At 37.3% G+C, this 18899-nt stretch overlaps 1 protein-coding gene across 1 annotated transcript in view; it reads right to left on the reverse strand.

Moving 5' to 3' along the window:
* Nucleotides 1-18899, reverse strand: part of LOC123554817 (histone demethylase UTY-like) — a 473287-nt gene that overhangs the window by 152546 nt on the left and 301842 nt on the right. Inside the window, exons 17-18 of the mRNA XM_045345168.2 lie at nucleotides 16818-17559; nucleotides 13975-14090 (exon numbers count right to left, since the gene is read on the reverse strand). Of these exons, the coding sequence (XP_045201103.2) occupies nucleotides 13975-14090; nucleotides 16818-17559 (858 nt within the window). The remainder of the gene's footprint in view (nucleotides 1-13974; nucleotides 14091-16817; nucleotides 17560-18899) is intronic.

Below are 18899 nucleotides of genomic sequence, written 5' to 3' on the forward strand. Positions count from 1 at the left end.
TTGTATCAAAAGCCTTGTCTTTAAATGTAAAAGTCCTGTCTTCAGGACTGTTTTGCAGCCTCGCTAAAAGAATCTCAGAATATCCCAGGATAATCCTTGGATTTCCTGAGAACAGAAAAACCTTTCTACACAAAAATACAGGGTTGTTTAAAATAAGTAAAATGTAGTTAATTACTATATCCAAAGAATGTTTATCAACTGTGTTAATCATTTTTGAGAAAAGAATACAAAATATGGCATCAGAGGAACATCTTTATATCTAAACCATTAATTAAAAGTGAAAGCTCAATTATGCTGTATGATGTGATACTTCATCAGAGCAGAAAACATAATGAAGTCTGAAATGAATTGAACTGATTCCATGCTTGCAAACACTTCTGAAAGGCTCCTTGCTCATAGCATACTGAACATTGCTAATACTCATTTCGTATATCATGAAGTGTCCTAACTTATAATAAAACTAGAATGTGTTTGTAGGACACAGGGTGTGCCCCCACTGGTACATTTGTCACAAATAAGGGGAAATAATTCAAATGTTTGCAGTCTTAATGGGGTATAGCCTCAACAAACATTTTATGAAAAGGATTCATTATTCTAGGCCATATACATTTTGAGCTATGAGCATCACAAACAAAAAATCCACTATTTTGGCTATTTCAAGGGCCATATCTCTGTAATAAGTGCTTAGATTCTCAAGAAGAATGATAAAGACTCAAGCAAGGTTTCATGTATTTACATCAAATACTTTTTGAGCTAGGCACATAATTAGGTGAAAATGTGCATTTTTTTTACTATTTCTGGGGCCATAACTTTAAAAATAGGGGGTGGAGCCAGCCTAAAATAAGAGGTGTGCAAGTTTATAACATGATAAAGACTTATACAAGTTTTCATCCATTTTTATCATATACTTTTTGAGCTAGGTGTGTCACAAGGTGAAAATGTGCATTTTTGACTATTTAAGGGACCATAACTCTGAAAATATGGGGCAAAGGTAGACAAAAAATAAGAGGTGGGCAAGTTCATATCACGATAAAGACTAATGCAAGGTTTAATCAATTTATATGTAATACTTTTTGAGTTAGGCGCGTCACAACGTGAAAATGTGCATTTTTGACTATTTCAGGGGCCATAACTCTGGAAATATGGGATGGACCCAGATGAAAAATAGGAGGTGCGCAAGTTCATTTCATGATAAAGACTCATGCAAGGTTTAATAAATTTATATCAAATACTTTTTGAGCTAGCGCGTCACAAGGTGAAAATGTGCTTTTTTGACTATTTCAGGGGCCATAACTATGGAAATAGGGGGCGGACCCAGATGAAAAATAGGAGGTGCGCAAGTTCATATCATGATTAAGACTCATGCAAGGTTTCATGAATCTGTATCAAATACTTTTTGAGCTACGCATGTCACAAGGTAAAAATGTGCATCTTTTACTATTTCATGGGCCATAACTCTGGAAATAAGGGGGCGGAGCCAGACAAAAAATAGGAGGTGTGCAAGTTCATATCATGATAAAGACTCATGCAAGATTTCATCAATTTATATCATATACTTTTTGAGCTAGGCGCATCACGATCTTCGGATGGACGGACGGACTCACGCACGGATGGAAGGACGCACACACAGACAAGACCAAAACTATATGCCCCTACCACTCATGGGGGGGGGGGCACAATAAGTCTAGACACTTCCATACCTATTTTGATTTTGTAAGAAATAGAATTTTACATGAAAATGATATTAAGGTAGTTCTGCACGTTCTCACTGAAATTTTTTCTACAATGTAGAATTTGATTAAACCCTGATTTTTCAAAACTTCAGAATATACTTACAAAATTCAGCAAATGAAAAAGACAGGGTCGTGTGCTTGACATTTTGCTAAACTGATATGAAAATTTTTGACCTCACACAATTTTCCATAATGGGAGTCAATGGGAAAATCACAACTTTCATAACATTTTCGCAAATAGAATTTTTTCTACAATGTAGGGTTAACGCACGTTTTTTTGTGTAACAACATCTGCAGAATCCCAAGGGATTGGTTGGTGCACGAGCCCGTAGGGCAAGTGCACCAACATAGCCCGAGGGATTCTGCAGATGTTGTTTCATGAAACAAACATGCGTTATCGCTATTCTTGCATAAAACACAACTTAAGTGCTGGAAATATCGAAAAAACAAGACTATCCAGCTGACATTAGCCGATCGAAGTCGGCCGTTTCAGGTTGTTATGGACACATGTTTTATTTATGCATTTCCAGGGCATACAGAAACAGTGCGTATTTTATACATGTCGAACGGACATTCTTGTTGTGGTAATTTCTTTAATATTAAATATATGTAAAATAAGCATGACTTCCCCTTTTTCCGATATATCGGTAGGAACTTTAGCTTTAGAGGCTCGGAATTATGAGAAAAGGGCATAACCCTACACCGCATCCTGTCTTTACACAATTTGCAGGTGAGGTGCCGACAGAACACAATTCTGCTTGGTTTAAATTAATAGTCTGCCCCTTACGCTTTTTAAATGTAAATATTATCGTTTAATAGAAACTGGTATCAATACCTATATTCTTCATGTCGTTAAGAATGAAATCTCTAGGCCTATAACTAGAAAATTTTGCTTTGCACCCCACCTAATCGCGATCAAAGTTTGATAAACACAAAAATTTGAATTTTTCCAACATCGATATAATCAACTTAGATTGGATTTATAAACTCAAACATGGTTGGTGAGATCTACAAATAAATTAAAAAATATATAATAAATACCTTCTGTTCATCAAATGTTCATTAACTTTGGAAAAATCCTTCAAACTTTACGCTTCGTCATGTTTATTAGTCCAGTAAAATGGTGTAAAATACTTCAGAAAATGGGAAAAGCACAAAACTTGGTATATAACTACTTTAGGGCAAAATACTAAAAATGAGCATGAGACCCACTCAGAAAAATCCAATATGGCCGAAAAATCCAAGATGGCCGCCATGCATGTATATTTCTTCAAAATACTTAATATTATATATAAAACTTCTATAGACACTTACAGTCATCAGTATCATAATCTAAAATCACCTGTCTGAATAAATTCAAACATATCATATTAACAAAATGCCGCTCTTCCAACAAAAATGAAAGAAGTTGTCTCCCTTGGATAAAATTTGCTATTAGGCAGAAGAAAAGTCCATAATGCATTTATATGAGTCAAAATTAAGTATAATAATGGTAACTGGCATTTCAAGAATGTTTAAAAATGGCAACAGTCCTGTGCAGAACTTTACAACAATTGTAAATTATTATAAATACATTCGAACTTCGGTAACTGGAACCCGTCAGGACCGACAAAATTTAGTCAAATTATCGGTAGTTTGAGTGATCGGAGAATATATTATAAAGGAATTTGGTTGGGACCTGACGATAGGTTCAAGTGAAGAATGGTGTTCGAATCATCAGAGTTTGAGCAAACGAAGTTTGTCTGTAATGTGTATTAGTGAATAATGACACGTGTTTCACTTTGTCATTAGTTTTCGCGACTCAGAATTTGTTAGTGTTGCTGTATTCATTTCAATTTATTTTACACTAAGAGAACTAATAACACTTAATAAACTATATAATTCATTAACTATGTTAGTGCGATAGACCATGTGAACATCCCTGGCCTGTCAGACCATTATGTTTTCTTTGGGAAAGTCATTTGCCGTTTGATCAGCGTAATCAAATTTACATTTGCATGTTCCTGTAATAATCTGTTGTTGTTTTTTTTTTCAAATTGTAGCACATTGTGCCATAGCAATAGTATTATAGTTTAATGTCATAAGCATATAATGTACAGTCACTTATGCCCTGATCATTCTCAGACAAAGACCATTAAGACCACACTGCGTCCTGAAATTTTGACGCGGTAGGGACGGGGGTCAAACTCGAAAAATGTGCAGTTCTAAAGTTCATACTGCGCGCTTTCAACATCCTTGCCAGGTTCTCACGGCGTCCAACATGTTCACACTAATTTTCTTACCACGCGCATCTTCACGTCCAGTGTGTTCTTACTACATTCTTAGTACGATCGGTCAGATTGTGCACTCTCGCTTACCATGCTTTAACCATACGCTTATCACCTTCTCACTGCATTCGTCGGCTACTTATAAATACTACGCCACGCGCCTCTTTTTCATTCCTTCTCCCAGTTATATTGTGTACGCATCTACACTCAACAACCATAAATTACAATAAACGACGAGCACCGCCCCCACCCCTCTCCCAACGAAGAAATAAGAGCAGTCTTATAGAGAGGTCGTGGCGTATAAAAAGCAAAAGCAGCGTGAAGGGTATACGAAGGTCCAGAAGTCCACTACAAGCTGCCAGTGCTGCTGAGTCCATGATTATGTGACAATGCCTGATGATGTTCGATACCCACTGCTGGTTGAAAACGAAGTGATGGGGAATTGGATCCAGTATTCATACTCAATTTTCAGAATCTGAACAATCATAGTGAGAACCTGCTGCAACGTGACATAGATGTGTTAAGCACCGAAAGAACGTATTGATAACCTTATGCGGTATTCTACAACGTGGCATGCACGTAGCATGGTCATAGCAAACAAGCGTAGATAAGTTGTAGTGAGAACTCCATTGACGTAGCAAGAACGCAATGACAACCCAATGACAGCGCAATGAGCACGCCATACAGTCTTTCCCGTCCGCACCACGTTTGTACTATGTCCTACTAGGTTTTAGTTACATCATTACTACGTCCTTATTTAGTTCTTCCTGCTTCCTGATTAGACCACCTCTTCAATACTTTTGTTTTGAACATGTCCAAAGTTTGACCGCGTCCTCGTGGAGACCATAATCATCATGTTCTTATCGGTGTCTACTGTATTTCTTATACATTGTACAAGTTCTTACTGCGACCTGCCAGTTTTTACGACGTAGTGGGAACGTGGCTGAGTGTAACGGAGGGGGGGGGGGGGGGGGGGGGGGGGGGGGTTTAAATTAAGAGCACAATCTATCATTTCTACAGAAAAATGTGCTCTAATATCTATTTCTGGACATTTTACTGAAATTAAAATTAAATTAAATGTGAGTACTTGAGGATTTTTCTAATGAGCACATGTATTCGAAACACAATTTTAATACCAATTTAAATTACTAGTTTTAAGACAAAAAATATTATCAATTTACCATTTGTAAGGCTATTCTACTTCCAGTTAAGCAATCCAATGTAAGAATAACACTGTCTTGTCAAACAAAACTAACCAGTACAGCTCGCGCTTACCGGTGAATCAAGCTTTTAAATGCATTTTCTACACCTTCTACAAACAAAACTGTTCATATAATATTTCTGTGGTATAAATGGAGGCTTTCGATACTCTTCTTTACAGCAAAACGTGTCAAGTAGCTGATCAACCATATGTTCACACAAAGATTAGGACTATAATGTGCATTCCTGCATCGTCTGCTACACCTCTTGAACATACTAAAAAAGGTTGCCCTTTAGGTCGAGCACATATGGGGGTCAGGTGTTCTATCACTTTCCTAAAATTCCAAGTCAAGTAAATAAGGTGACCAGAGATATCTTTGATATATTGGAACCTTTCCAATAGTTTTTGTCTCAAGTACCTGAGCCTCGTACCAATAGCTCCTCAAGTGCATTTGCAACCTCGATAAAGGCTAATTTGTCAAAAGTGCTGAAATGCTCTGCACTGCCTTATGCAAGTTAACTAAAGTTGTCGACAATCTCGAGCTTGTGTGTACTGACAAGAGTATCTGACATGTACCTTATTTCAGATTTCAGCTCACTGTTCAGATTAATATATTTCACAGAATAGTTACTAAGTGTTGTCCATGAAAGCAATTTTTGTATTTTCAGTCTTACTCTTCTTTGTTACACAGTTAGCAATTCATTATTGTGATCGTGGTGCATAATAAGGAACATTGTTTTCATTTGATCCTACTATTTGTCGCTATAATCTATTCTTGCATTTCGAAGTCCCATACTCAAAGGGGTAGTTGTCGTACTTGGTGTCATAGGAACTACAATTTATATAGAAACTAAGTTAATTGACCCTCACATTCTCCATATTACCTACCATCTATAAACAAGGTTTCATAAAGAAGTCTTCAGAATTTGCATTTTGAAGTTATTGAAGAATCCGCCATTTTCGAATGGTGGCCGGACATACAGACGGACAAAATACAAAAGGAGAAAATAAGATAACAAGCATGTTTTCAATTTGTCCCTCTGTCTATGTAAAATTTCTCAAGAAACGATCTCTCCTTGTTTTGAAGAAGTGCAGGATGACACATTTGTCATATTCGTGCACTATTTGTTGCCATAGCGACAACATTTGTTGCCATAGGAACAAATTTAAATGACACTGGCATTCTCTACATTGCCATCTATCCATGTACACGTATCATGAACAATTCTGCTGTAGTTTTAAAGTTATTGCAGTATCCAACTCTGCATGGCTGACGTACTGACATGCATATAGGGGCAACCCATAAACCCCCTCTGGCTAAACACTGGTAAGGGAATAACAACAATGTTTCAATATGCTGCTGTGGAGTGAATGCAAGTGTAATAAAATAAATTACATATAGTAAAAGAAAAAATACCCTTTAAAATATGAAAATTACACAATGATAATATTAAACTAAGTTTTAAAGGTTGATTTTAGCCGTTACCATGCAAACAGAAAGAAACTAACATCATTTGAATTGTTATTTTTGCATTTGATGCAATTTAGGATTTATTTTATTATTTACATTTGTATTTAGTGCATTTTGGGGATGAATGTAAAAATAATGACCTTTCATTAGAATCTTGTAAGGTAAATATTGAGTTTTGGCGGCCATCTTGGAAAATGGCCGCCGTATCGGCCATCTTGGCAGATATCAAATGGGTCCCATGAGAAAAATATTTTTAATGCTTCAATAAAAAGCTGTGCCAATTTTGGTGCTTTTCCCATTTTCTGAAGTATTTTGGCATTTTCTGTTACGAATTGATCGCACTATATGCTTTACATTACACACCATCACTGTATCAGTAGACTGCATAGATGTGTAAAGTAGACACAAACATTTTTTAAAAGTTTTAGTGTAAGATTTAAAGTTAGCATGTCAACTTTCTCGACTCAAATTAATTTGGAAAACGAAATTGTATTTTTGTAAATTGTTGTTTGCCTATCATTTTCAGGGATTAAATCGCAGCGTGTAAACTTACTTTGAGTCTAATACGCGTAATAATACAATAATAAAGAACGTCAATTCAGTCGCGTATCAAGAGAGGTAGCGATTATTACAAGTTAAAGTAAAGTTAGGTTGAAAAATGATATTTTTAATAAATATGCAGATGAAAAGATTTAATAAATCTCGGACCTTTCGACTTCGGCCAAAATTGATTCGGGATCCGTAATTTGCTTACGTTGGACCCACAACAGCATATTCAAAATGTTCACCAACAGCGCGTGCTCACGAGAATCTCCTTGTTTGTACACGTTTTTTCCCTGTTTATGCATGCCCAAAATCGGCAAAAAACAAAGGTTTTATGCAAGAATGTAGATTTTAATGAAACTTCTCACAGTCGTACATAAACATATGGTCTATAATGTGGTGAAATAAAATGTAAAGGTCCATGTGCTTATTTTAGAGATATCTGACCATGATTAAAGTGAACTGCACATTTCAAGCTAATTTAAGACATTATTTTGAATTATTTAATGTGTCAGATGTTTGAATATTACATCTTAACTTTAGAAAGATATAAGTGCCACTCATGGGTTGCCATGAATTCATAAAACGATTTTGAAATTTCAGATCAGTATCTTCATTAGTTAGGAAGATATACCCATTTTAATTTGAAACAAGAGTGATCTTTGCACCCACCAATGAGCTATTTTTGAATGTTCCAAATTTAAAGACTGGCTCAAGGTCAAAATCAAGGTCAAATTTCATTTTGATAACAACACTGTGCAAGTGGTCCATGCATGTGGCCCAAATTTTAAAGCTGTAACTTGAGAAATGTGAAAGTAGGTCACTAGATCAATTTCAAGGTCAAAGTTCATTTTGGTACACAAAACTATGAATGTGCTTCAAATTTGAAGTCTGCAGCTTGAGAAATTTTAAAGTAGGTACTAGGTAAAAATCAATGTCAACTTTCAAATCAGAACACAAAACTATGCATGTGGTCCAAATTGAAAGCATGTAGCTTCAGAAATGTGAAAGTAGGTCACTAGGTCAATCTCAAGGTCAAAGTTCATTTCGGTACACAAAACTATGCATGGGTTCAAATTTGAAGGCTGTAGCTTGAGAAATGTGAAAGTAGGTCACCAGGTCAAAATCAAGTTCAAATTTCATTTCGGAACACAAAACTATGCATGTGGTCCAAATTTGAAGGCTGTAGCTTGAGAAATGTGAAAGTAGGTCACCAGGTCAAAACTAAGTTCAAATTTCATTTTGGAACACAAAACTATGCATGTGGTCCAAATTTGAAGCCTGTACCTTCAAAAATATGAAAGTAAGTCACTAGGCCAATGTCAAGGTCAGTTTTTTTTCAGTACACAAAACTATGCAAGTGGTTCAAATTTGAAGGCTGTAGCTTGAGAAATGTGAAAGTAGGTCACCAGGTCAAAATAAAGTTCAAATTTCATTTCGGAACACAAAACTATGCATGTGGTCCTAATTTGAAGCCTATACCTTCAAAAATGTGAAAGTAGGTCACTAGGTCAAGGTCAAAGTTTGTTTCAGTACACAAACCTATGCAAGTGGTCCAAATTTGAAGGCTGTAGCTACAGAAATGTGAAAGTAGGTCACTAGGTCAAGATCAAGGTCAACTCATGTCAAGGTTCATCTTGCCACTCACAACTATACATGTGGTCCAAATTTGAATGTTGTAGGTTATGGACAAGAAGATTTTAAAAGTTTTTCCTTATATAAGTCTTTATGAACCATGTAACCCCTTGGGCAGAGCCATATTTGACCCTAGGGGGATAATTTGAACAAACTTGGTAGAGAACCACTAGATGATGCTACATTACAAATATCAAAGCCCTAGGCTTTGTGGTTTGGACAAGAAGATTTTCAAAGTTTTTCCCTATATAAGTCTATGTAAACCATGCGACCCCCAGGGCAGGGCCATATTTGACCCTAGGGGGATAATTTGAACAATCTTAGTAGAGGACCACTAGATGATGTCACACACAAAATATCAAAGCCCTAGGCCCTGTGGTTTTGGACAAGAGGTTTTTCAAAGTTTTTCCCTATATAAGTCTATATAAACCATGTGACCCCCGGAGCTGGGCCATATTTGACCCCAGGGAAATAATTTGAACAATTTTGGTAGAGGACCACTAGATGATGCTACATACCAAATATCAAAGCCCTAGGCCATGTGGTTTTGGACAAGAAGATTCTCAAAGTTTTTCCCTATATAAATCTATGTAAATTATAACAAGAGGACCAAGATGGCCCTAGGTCGCTCACCTGAGTAACACTCGCAACAGTGAAAACGTGTTTGACCTAGTCATTTCATGAGACAAATATTCTGACCAATTTTCATCAACATTTGAAAAAAACGTGGCCTCTAGAGTGTAAACAAGCATTTTCTTTGATTTGACCTAGTGATCTAGTTTTTGAACCCCACATAACCCAGATTAGAACTCGACCAAGATTTCATGAAAACAAAGTTTCGTGAAGATTGGAGCAAAGAACGTGGCCTCTAGAGAGTAAACAAGCTTTTCCTTTGATTGACTCCACATGACCCAAATTCAAAACCATTCAAGACTTCATGATAACAAACATACTGATCAAGTTTCATGCACATCAAATGAAAAATGCAGCCCTTGTTGCCTACACAAGGATTTTCTTTGATTAAACCAGGTGACCTAGTTTTTTACTACAGATAACCAGATTCGAACATGACTTTGAAAATCATTCTGATCAAATTCTATGAATATCAAATAAATAATATGAGCCACATGTTTTAAATGTCAAACTGAGGATTTTTAGAATTTTTTTTGGAAGATTTTTCAATGTACAATCAAGTAACCCCTGGGGCGGGGCCAATTTTACCCCCGGGGTCATGATTTGAACAAATTTTGTAGAGGTCCGTTAGGCAATGCTACATGTGAAATTTCTCAGCTCTAGGCCTTCTGGTTTATTTCTAGAAAACTTTGAAGATTTTTCTATGAACAATCAAGTAAAGCTACAGTCACACATTCGGATATGTCCGTGCGTTGAGGTACGGTGCGAATAGGATTAGTCTGTGGGAGTATAACTATGGAACAGTACGTCTTAGTACGGGAAAAATGGTGAGAAAGAGGAAACAAACAAAACAATACAGGACGCGAATAGGTACGGATAGGTACGAGGTACTACGTTGAATTACGTTTTACTGCGCATTGCAACTTGCCCAGCGCACGGACGGGTCTGCGGTAAACTACGTTGAACTATGCTTAAGTACGAGCAGCCTCAGATAACTACGTTCAGCTACGGCGAGGTACGTAACAGCACGGATAACTACGTTAACGTACGTTTAACTACGGATGAATAAGTTTCAGCCAAGATGGACTAAAGTCATGCTCAAATGGTTACGGTTCGCTCAAACTTTTGTGCATGTTCAAAAGTTGGAGAAACTTGCAAGTTTGGAATAAGTTTTGAATACGTTTTGACCACGTTCTGGTACGGATTAATACAAATGACTACTCTGAGGTACGGCTCAGGTACGGATCGATACCTATTACTACGTTTCTTTCCGTAGCTAGACGTAGCTATCCGCACCGTATGTGTGACTGGGGTATTACCCCATGGGGCGGGGTCAATTTGACCCAGGGGGTCATGATTTGAACAAATTTTGTAGAGGTCCACTAGGCAATGCTACACGTCATACATCTAAGATCTAGGCCTTCTGGTTTATTTTTAGAAAATTTTTGAAGATTTTCCTATGTAAAATCAAGTGACCCCTTGGGCGGGGTCAATTTTGACCTCGGGGGTCCTGATTTGATCAAATTTGTAGAGGTCTACTAGGCAACGCTACATGTCAAACATCTAAGCTCTAGGCCTTCTGGTTTATTTTAAAAAAAAAATTTGAAGATTTTCCTATGTAAAATCAAGTAACCCCTGGGGACGAGCCAATTTTGACCCCAGGGGTCATGATTTGAACAAATTTTGTAGAGGTCTCTTAGGCAATGCTACATGTCAAATATCTAAGCTTTAGGCCTTTTGGTTTATTTTTAGAAATTTTTTGAAGATTTTCCTATGTAAAATCAAGTGACCCCTGGGGCGGGGTCAATTTTGACCCTGGGGTCATGTTTTGAACCACTTTAGTAGAGGTCCATTAGGCAATGCTACATGTCAAATATCTAAGCTCTAGGCCTTCTGGTTTTTGAGGAGAAGATTTTTGAAAATTTTCCTATGTAAAATCAAGTGACCCCTGGGGCGGGGTCAATTTTGACCCCAGGGTCATGATTTGAACAAACTTGGTAGAGGTCCACTCGGCAATGCTTCACACCAAATATCTAAGCTCTAGGACTTCTGGTTTTTGAGAAGAAGATTTTTAAAGTTTTCCTTTCGGTTGCCATGGCAACCAGAGTTCTGCATGGAATTCAATTCTTTGAACAATTTTGAAAGGGGGCCACCCAAGGATCATTCCTGTGAAGTTTGGTGTAATTCTGCCACGGACGCAGAGTGATTTGAATAGCCCACCATCATCTGATGATGGTGGGCTAATAAAGGGAGGTAATTTGACATAACATCAGTCCAGAGGTATGTACCCTGATTGTCTCAGTCCAACTAATGACAATAATGAAATTTCAAATAAGTCGTACTTACTGACATAAATGCATTTTGATTACAATCAGGGGAGGTAATCAGATACAAAATAACTCTGGAATCTGGACAACTGGATCTGAGATTCATCATGGAATCCAAGATTTATTGTTGTTGAAGATATTATGGAAGTTTGTATCAAATCAAACCATAAATGAAGTCTCTATATGGCTGAAAAAGCTAAAATAGCAAATTTTGGGCATTTAAGTGGCCATAACTCTAAAACCCATGAGGGAATCTGGCCAGTTCAAGAAAGGAACCAAGATCTTGTGGTGATACAAATTGTGTGCAAGTTTGGTTAAAATCAAATCATAAATGAAGCTGCTATTGTGCTGACAAGGTCAATATAGCTAATTTTGGCCATTTCAGGGGCCATAACTCTGGAACCCATTATGGGATCTGGCCAGTTCAAGAAAGGAATTGAGATCTTATGGTGACACAAGTTTTGTGCAAGTTTGATTAAATTCAAATCATAAATGAAGCTGCTATTGTGCAGACAAGGTCAAAATAGCTAATTCTGGCCCTGTCAGGGTCCATAACTCTGGAACCCATAAAGAAATCTGGCCAGTTCAAGAAAGGAACCAAGATCTTATGGTGATACAAGTTGTGTGCAAGTTTGGTAAAAATCAAATCATAAATAAAGCTGCTATTGTGCAGACAAGGTCAAAATAGCTAATTTTGGCCCTTTCAGGGGCCATCACTCTGGAACCCATAATGGGATCTGGCCAGTTCAGGAAAGGAACCGAGATCTTATGGTGATACAAGTTGTGTGCAAGTTTGGTTAAAATAAAATCATAAATGAAACCACTATCGTGCAGGAAAGAAATTGTTGACGCACGGACTGATGACGGACGAAGGGTGATCACAAAAGCTCACGGACGGACGGCTTTGATAGTAACAGAGATATATGATTTTATCAAAAACTTTAACCAACAGCTACAGCGACGCTGCAGCGAGTGAAACAGCTCTACTTTTTCTTCAGAAAGTCGAGCTAAAAACTGAAGTAGCTGGTACTGTTAAGCTAAACTCACAACAATATTATGTAAAATGTCTCCTTACTGTTGCCTGAACTACATTACAAAACACACAGAGTTTGGATACTAGTTGAGTTATCGCAAGATCCGGATTTTCCGGAAGGACTTAGTACGTACTAACTGAAAGACAGTCCCTTCTGTTTAAGTCCACTTGTAGCGGACTACCAAAGACATTAATGATATTAGGATTTGCATTTACATTTTTCAGGGAGTATAATACTACTGATTCTAGCTTGTTTTGTTCTGCATCTATCTTGAGCACTGCCTTGCAGGTGCAGATGCTCATCTGACTTTTTTGTCTCTGTATAATAGAAATATTGTTCTACCCATGAATTCTAAGTCCAAAAGGGGCCATAATTCTTGCAAAAAGCAATGTAGAGTTATGGTACTTGCTGTGCAGGGTCAGCTTTTAATGGCAAATAACTGCTCCAAGTTTTAAAGGAATAGCTTTGACTATTAAGGAGAAAAGTTGACCTAAATGCAAAACTTAACCAAGAAATCCGATGTTTTCTAAGTCCAAAAATTCTTGCAAAAAGCAGGATGGAGTTGTGCCTCTTGCTGTGCAGAGTCAGCTTCTGATGGTGAACAAGTGTTGCAAAAGCAATAGCTTTGATAGTTTAGAAGAGAAGCTGACCTAAACACAAAACTTTACCAAGAAATCTGATTTCCTAAGTCCAAAAGGGGCCATAATTCTTATAAAAAGCAGGATGGAGTTAGGTATCTTGCTGTACAAAGTCAGCTATTGACGATGATTAAGTTTTCCAAGTTTTTAAGCAATAGCTTTGATAGTTTAGGGATAAGTGGAAAATTACAGAAATACACCAGAAATCCCTACTTTTGCTCGACGTGTGTGTTCCGTGCCTGTCATTCTCAATCATTAGAAGACAAAAACAACTGGGACATTTTAAAATCTCTTTATACTGAGGGTAGCTATTACAATGCCAGGTACTTTTCACTTTATCTCATCAAAATCGGTTTCGTGTGTTCGTTTGACCGTGGTATATCAGCACTGAAACCTAAAATATGTCTTTCCCCTAACACTTCTACTTTTTATAAGATTTTCTTGTTCCATTCTTTCTTACTGAGTCACAAGTAATAGTTTAAAAACACTTACATAAACACTAGGTGTTGGGGGATTTAGTTGATCTTTAGGTAGAGGTGGTCTGGGTGGGCTGGGTGGCCGTGGTGGGGGTCTGTCGCCTAATACACTTGTTGTTATACCAGATTTACCTGAACAAAGAAAATCATAAAATAATCAAACAAAGCAATAATGGCCCTAGATAAATCACCTGAGTATCACAGCTTGCTTGAAGATGATCACACAAGGGAAGTATCAGTGAAATTGTTTTTAATATGGCCAGTGTGTTTGTCAGGAATACTTTTAAAGTTTTAACTAAACAAGAAGGTCATGAATCAATAGCTCTAAATCATTCACCTAAGTTACGCTGCTTGCTTGAACAGTTTTGGTAGATGGTTATGCAAGGAAATGTCTGTGAAATTATACTGAAATAGTGGCAGTGTTTTCTGAAAGTTTCTACTTAAATAAATACTAGAAGATGCTTTTGCAGAAAAGCACATGTCTCCCCCACTGCATAGTCATATAAGCAAGAAGCCAATACGGGACAGGAGCGAAAGTCAAAGAGACACTGATGGTTGGCTGCAATATCAGTTGGGGTCATCTACCCTGCATGTCCAATCATACTATTAAGTTTCAACATTCTGGTTCAAGTGGTTCTCAAGTTATTGATTTGAAAGCGTTTTCTATGTTCAGCCCCATGTGACCTTTAACCTTCGATGGGATGATCCCAAAAACAACAGGGGATATTTACTTTGTAAGTTCTATCATCCTATGAAGTTTGAAGGTTCTAGGTCAAATAGTTCTCAAGTTATTGACCGGAAATGGATTTCCATGTTATGTCCGCTGCAACCTTGACCTTTAATAGAGTAATCCCAAAATCAATAGGGGTCATCTATTCTGCATGTCCAATCATCCTATGAAGTTTCTAAATCATCTCATAAATCTCATAAATTTTTATCTTGGTCATGTGGGGTCAAAAACTAGGTCACAAGGTCAAATCAAAGAATCAGCTTGTTTACACCCTAGGGGGCACATTTTTTATTCTATCTTCATAAAACTTGGTCGGAATGTTTGTTATCATGAAGTCTTGGACGATTTCAAATCTGGGTCACATGGGATCAAAAACTAGGTCACTAGGTCAAATTAAAGGAAAAGCTTGTATACACTCTAGAGGCCACTTTTTTGCTCCAATCTTCCCGAAACTGTCAGAATGTTTGTTTTCATGAAATTTTGGATAAGTTCGAATCTGGGTCAGGTGGGGTAAAAAACTAGGTCACTAGGTCAAATCAAAGAAAATACTTGATTAGACTCGAGATGCCACGTTTTTTGGTCCAATCTGAATGAAAATTGATCAGAATATTTGTCTCCATGAAAGCATCAGGTAAAACATGTTTACACTGTTATGGTGTGTTACTCAGGTGAACGACCTAGGGCCATCTTGGCCCTCTTGTTTAAGATGTTTGCAACACAAACTAACTTTATGTGTATTTTTCGCTTTAGTGAAGGTCCAAAACTTTTCCCTCCCCAAGTAAAATTGCATAGAGAACACCTGATGCAAAACTTCATAGCCCATAAAACAATCCTCTAATAATTAATGTCAATAGGTTAGGTACATTTTGACATACTGTAAAACCATTTAATTTCGTGGGCATGAAATTTCGTGGTTTTGGTCAAAATGACAATTTCATGGGGATATGAATTCGTGGATTTCCATTTTTGAACATAAAATGAATGGGAAGTTTTCTTGTTCGTTGGGACTAAATTTCGTGGATTGACTCAAACACGAAATCCACGAAAATTAGTCCCCCATGAATATTTATGATTTCACAGTACAGGCAGCACAAACTTCTATTTTTTGACTTAGTTAATGGCCATAACTCTGGTCAAGCAATGTGAACCCCACTCCTACATGATTTCATGACAATAGAAGAATTTTTTTTAAAAGATACATGCAACACAAGCACTTTGTGTGTATTTTTCATTAAGTCAAGGACCATAACTCCAATGTGGCAGAGTGAAATCCCAAACAGAACACCAGGTGTACATCTTCACATGCTACAAGTGATCCCATTTATGCATATTTTTGATAATCAAGGCCCATAACTCTGGTCTGACTGATAAAAATCCAGAACAAAATCCCATGTGCACAACTTCACTTGCTGAATAATATTCCTATGATGTTTCATGACCCTAAGTTATATACTTCTATAGATATGAGCGACACAACTTTTATGCCTTTTTATGCATATTTTTTTACTAAGTCAAGGGCCAAAACTCTGGTCTAACTGAGTGATATCTCTAACAAAACCCCAGATGCACAACTTAACATGCCACATAATATTCCTGTAATGTTTCATAATACTGGGTCAAATACTTTTTGAGATACATGTGACACAAACTTAGGCCCTTTTTATTCCTATTTAAGATTAAGTCAAGAGCCATATCTCTGGTCTGACTGTGTGAGATCCAAATTAAAATCCCTGGTGCACTGCTGCCCAAGCTGAATAACAATCCTGTGAGGTTTGATGACTCTAGGTCAAATACTTTTTGAGATGTGAACCATACAAATTAGGACTGAGGGAGGGAAGGATGAATGGATGTATGGATCGACATGGGCAACTCTTAAATGCTCTCCCAAAGGGGGACACGAAAAAGGAAGCAAAAGTTGATAATTATTGATTTCCTCATGTATAGTGTATATCCTACATCTAGTCTTCAACAATGTAACAGGCCCTAATCAACTATTTGGGCAGCTGTTGAGTAACTTAATTTAAACGACAACAGTTACTACTCTTAATATCATTCTTATTAGCCTTTGACTTAACTATTTGTAAGGATAATCTATAAAAGTTACATTTTCATAAGAAAATAAAACATACCGAGAGCTTTGCAAGCCCGTAAAATCTGTTCTCCTGACATATGGATATTTAGCTTTGGAAGAGAACCATATTTAGCAGATTCTGTATCACATTTTATGACTTCACTGTCCAATTTCAGCATCTTTTCTATACTTGGCGCATTTAGATTAAAATCCTGAGATGAACTGGAATGTATCCCTACACCTTCAGAACTACTTTCACCTGTTCTCAAGTCTGTCGAAGCTTTATTTTGACTAGAATGGATATCACTATGTGCGAGTCGATCTCCTAGCTGACCGTGAGTTTGGTCACCAGTCTGAGAAAACTGTTTCAGTAAGTCCTCTGCAATTGAGGAAGCAAGATCAGGCCGTGACAAAACATCTGTTATATCTTTTTCATTTACAGTATGTGCACTATCTAATGATTTTGATATATTAGTGTCACCTTCTGTACCCTGAGACAATGTTGACGAGTATGGAATGTTACCATGGATTTGACCTTGAGAACGTCCTGGGTCCAACCCAGATGGTAATGGTGGTCCTTTTAATGGTGAACTTGTGTAATTCCCACTTGTGCTAGGATGAAACTGTGAGAATCTTTCAATGTTTGATGGCAAATGTCCCTGAGAATCGGGGTTGCTTCCCCTTATTTCGGCACTGGTTCCCAGCGTAGAAAAAGGCTGCTGGGACTGAGATCCAACTTGGGGCCGGGGGCTAAATATCCCTGCAGATTGGGAGGGGTTTCCCGATATCTGACCCTGGCCCTGAAAATAAACAAGACATGTGGAATCAAAAGACAACTTATAGCAATAAATGTCCAGATAGGCATTAAAAATGTGCATGAATGCACTTAATAACTTTTCGCATTTACAACATGTATATTCTGTGAATTTCAGTCTCTGAATGCTACACATTCTAAATTATTGATCAGAAACAATTTTTCTATATTTAGTAACAATGACTTTGACCATGAAACAAACAAGAGGGTCATGATGATCCTATATCGCTCACCTGTTAAACTTGGCCTTAGAATCACAAAGATAAACATTCTGACAAAGTTTCATGAAGACAGAATCATAAATGTGGCCTCTAGTGTTGATTTATTTATTTTTTTATTTGGGTTTTACGGCACACCAACACAGTATAGATTATATGGCGCCAAACAGGACTACAAATTTTGGTTTCACATCTCATTTACATCGAAATAAAAACATGATGCATACCTACTGGAATCACAGAGTTACAGCAAAACCAAGGCAAGTGTTAAGATCCTATTAGTCGCCTCTTACGATCATGCAAGGGTAAGGCAGTGGTTCCAATTCTTTTCACACACAGATCGTGCCAGAACCACATGTTGAAATTGGCATAGAAATCATCAAGATGAACATTCCGACCAAGTTTCATGAAGATAGGGTCATAAATGTGGCCTCAACAGTGTTGACAAGCTTTCCCTTTCATTTGACAGGGTGACCTAGTTTTTGACCCCACATGACTCGGTTCTAAACTTGGCATAGGAATCATCAAGATAAACATTCTGACCAAGTTTCAAGAGGTTGTGTTTAAGTGTGGTTAAACTCAAATGTAAAATGCCACTTCTATCGTGTTCACAAGGTAAAATTAACAAATTTCGGCTCTTTCAGAGGTCAATCAGGGGCCGTAACTCCGAATCCTATAATTCAATCTGCCGGATTCATCATGGAAAATCCAAGATCTATTGTTGTTAAAAATGTTTTGCAACTTTGTATCAAATCAAACCATAAATGAAGTCTCTATATGGCTGCAAAAGCCGAAATAGCAAATTTTGGCCTTTTAAGGGCCATAACTCTGGAACCCATGATGGGATCTGGCCAGTTTTCAAAAGGAACCGAGATATTATGACAATACAAGTTGTGTGCAAGTTTGATTAAAGTTGATTGCAAAATGTTGTCTCTATTGTGTTCACAAGCCAAAAAATAGCAAATTTTGGCCTTTTAAGGGGCCATAACTCTGCAATCCATAATGAGATCTGGCCAGTTTTCGAAAGGAACCAAGATATTATGATAATACAAGTTGTGTGCAAGTTTGATTAAAGTTGATTGCAAAATGTGATCTCTATCGTGTTCAC

The sequence above is a fragment of the Mercenaria mercenaria genome, chromosome 7 (assembly GCF_021730395.1).
Source record: "Mercenaria mercenaria strain notata chromosome 7, MADL_Memer_1, whole genome shotgun sequence".
NCBI classification, from domain to species: Eukaryota; Metazoa; Mollusca; class Bivalvia; order Venerida; family Veneridae; genus Mercenaria; species Mercenaria mercenaria.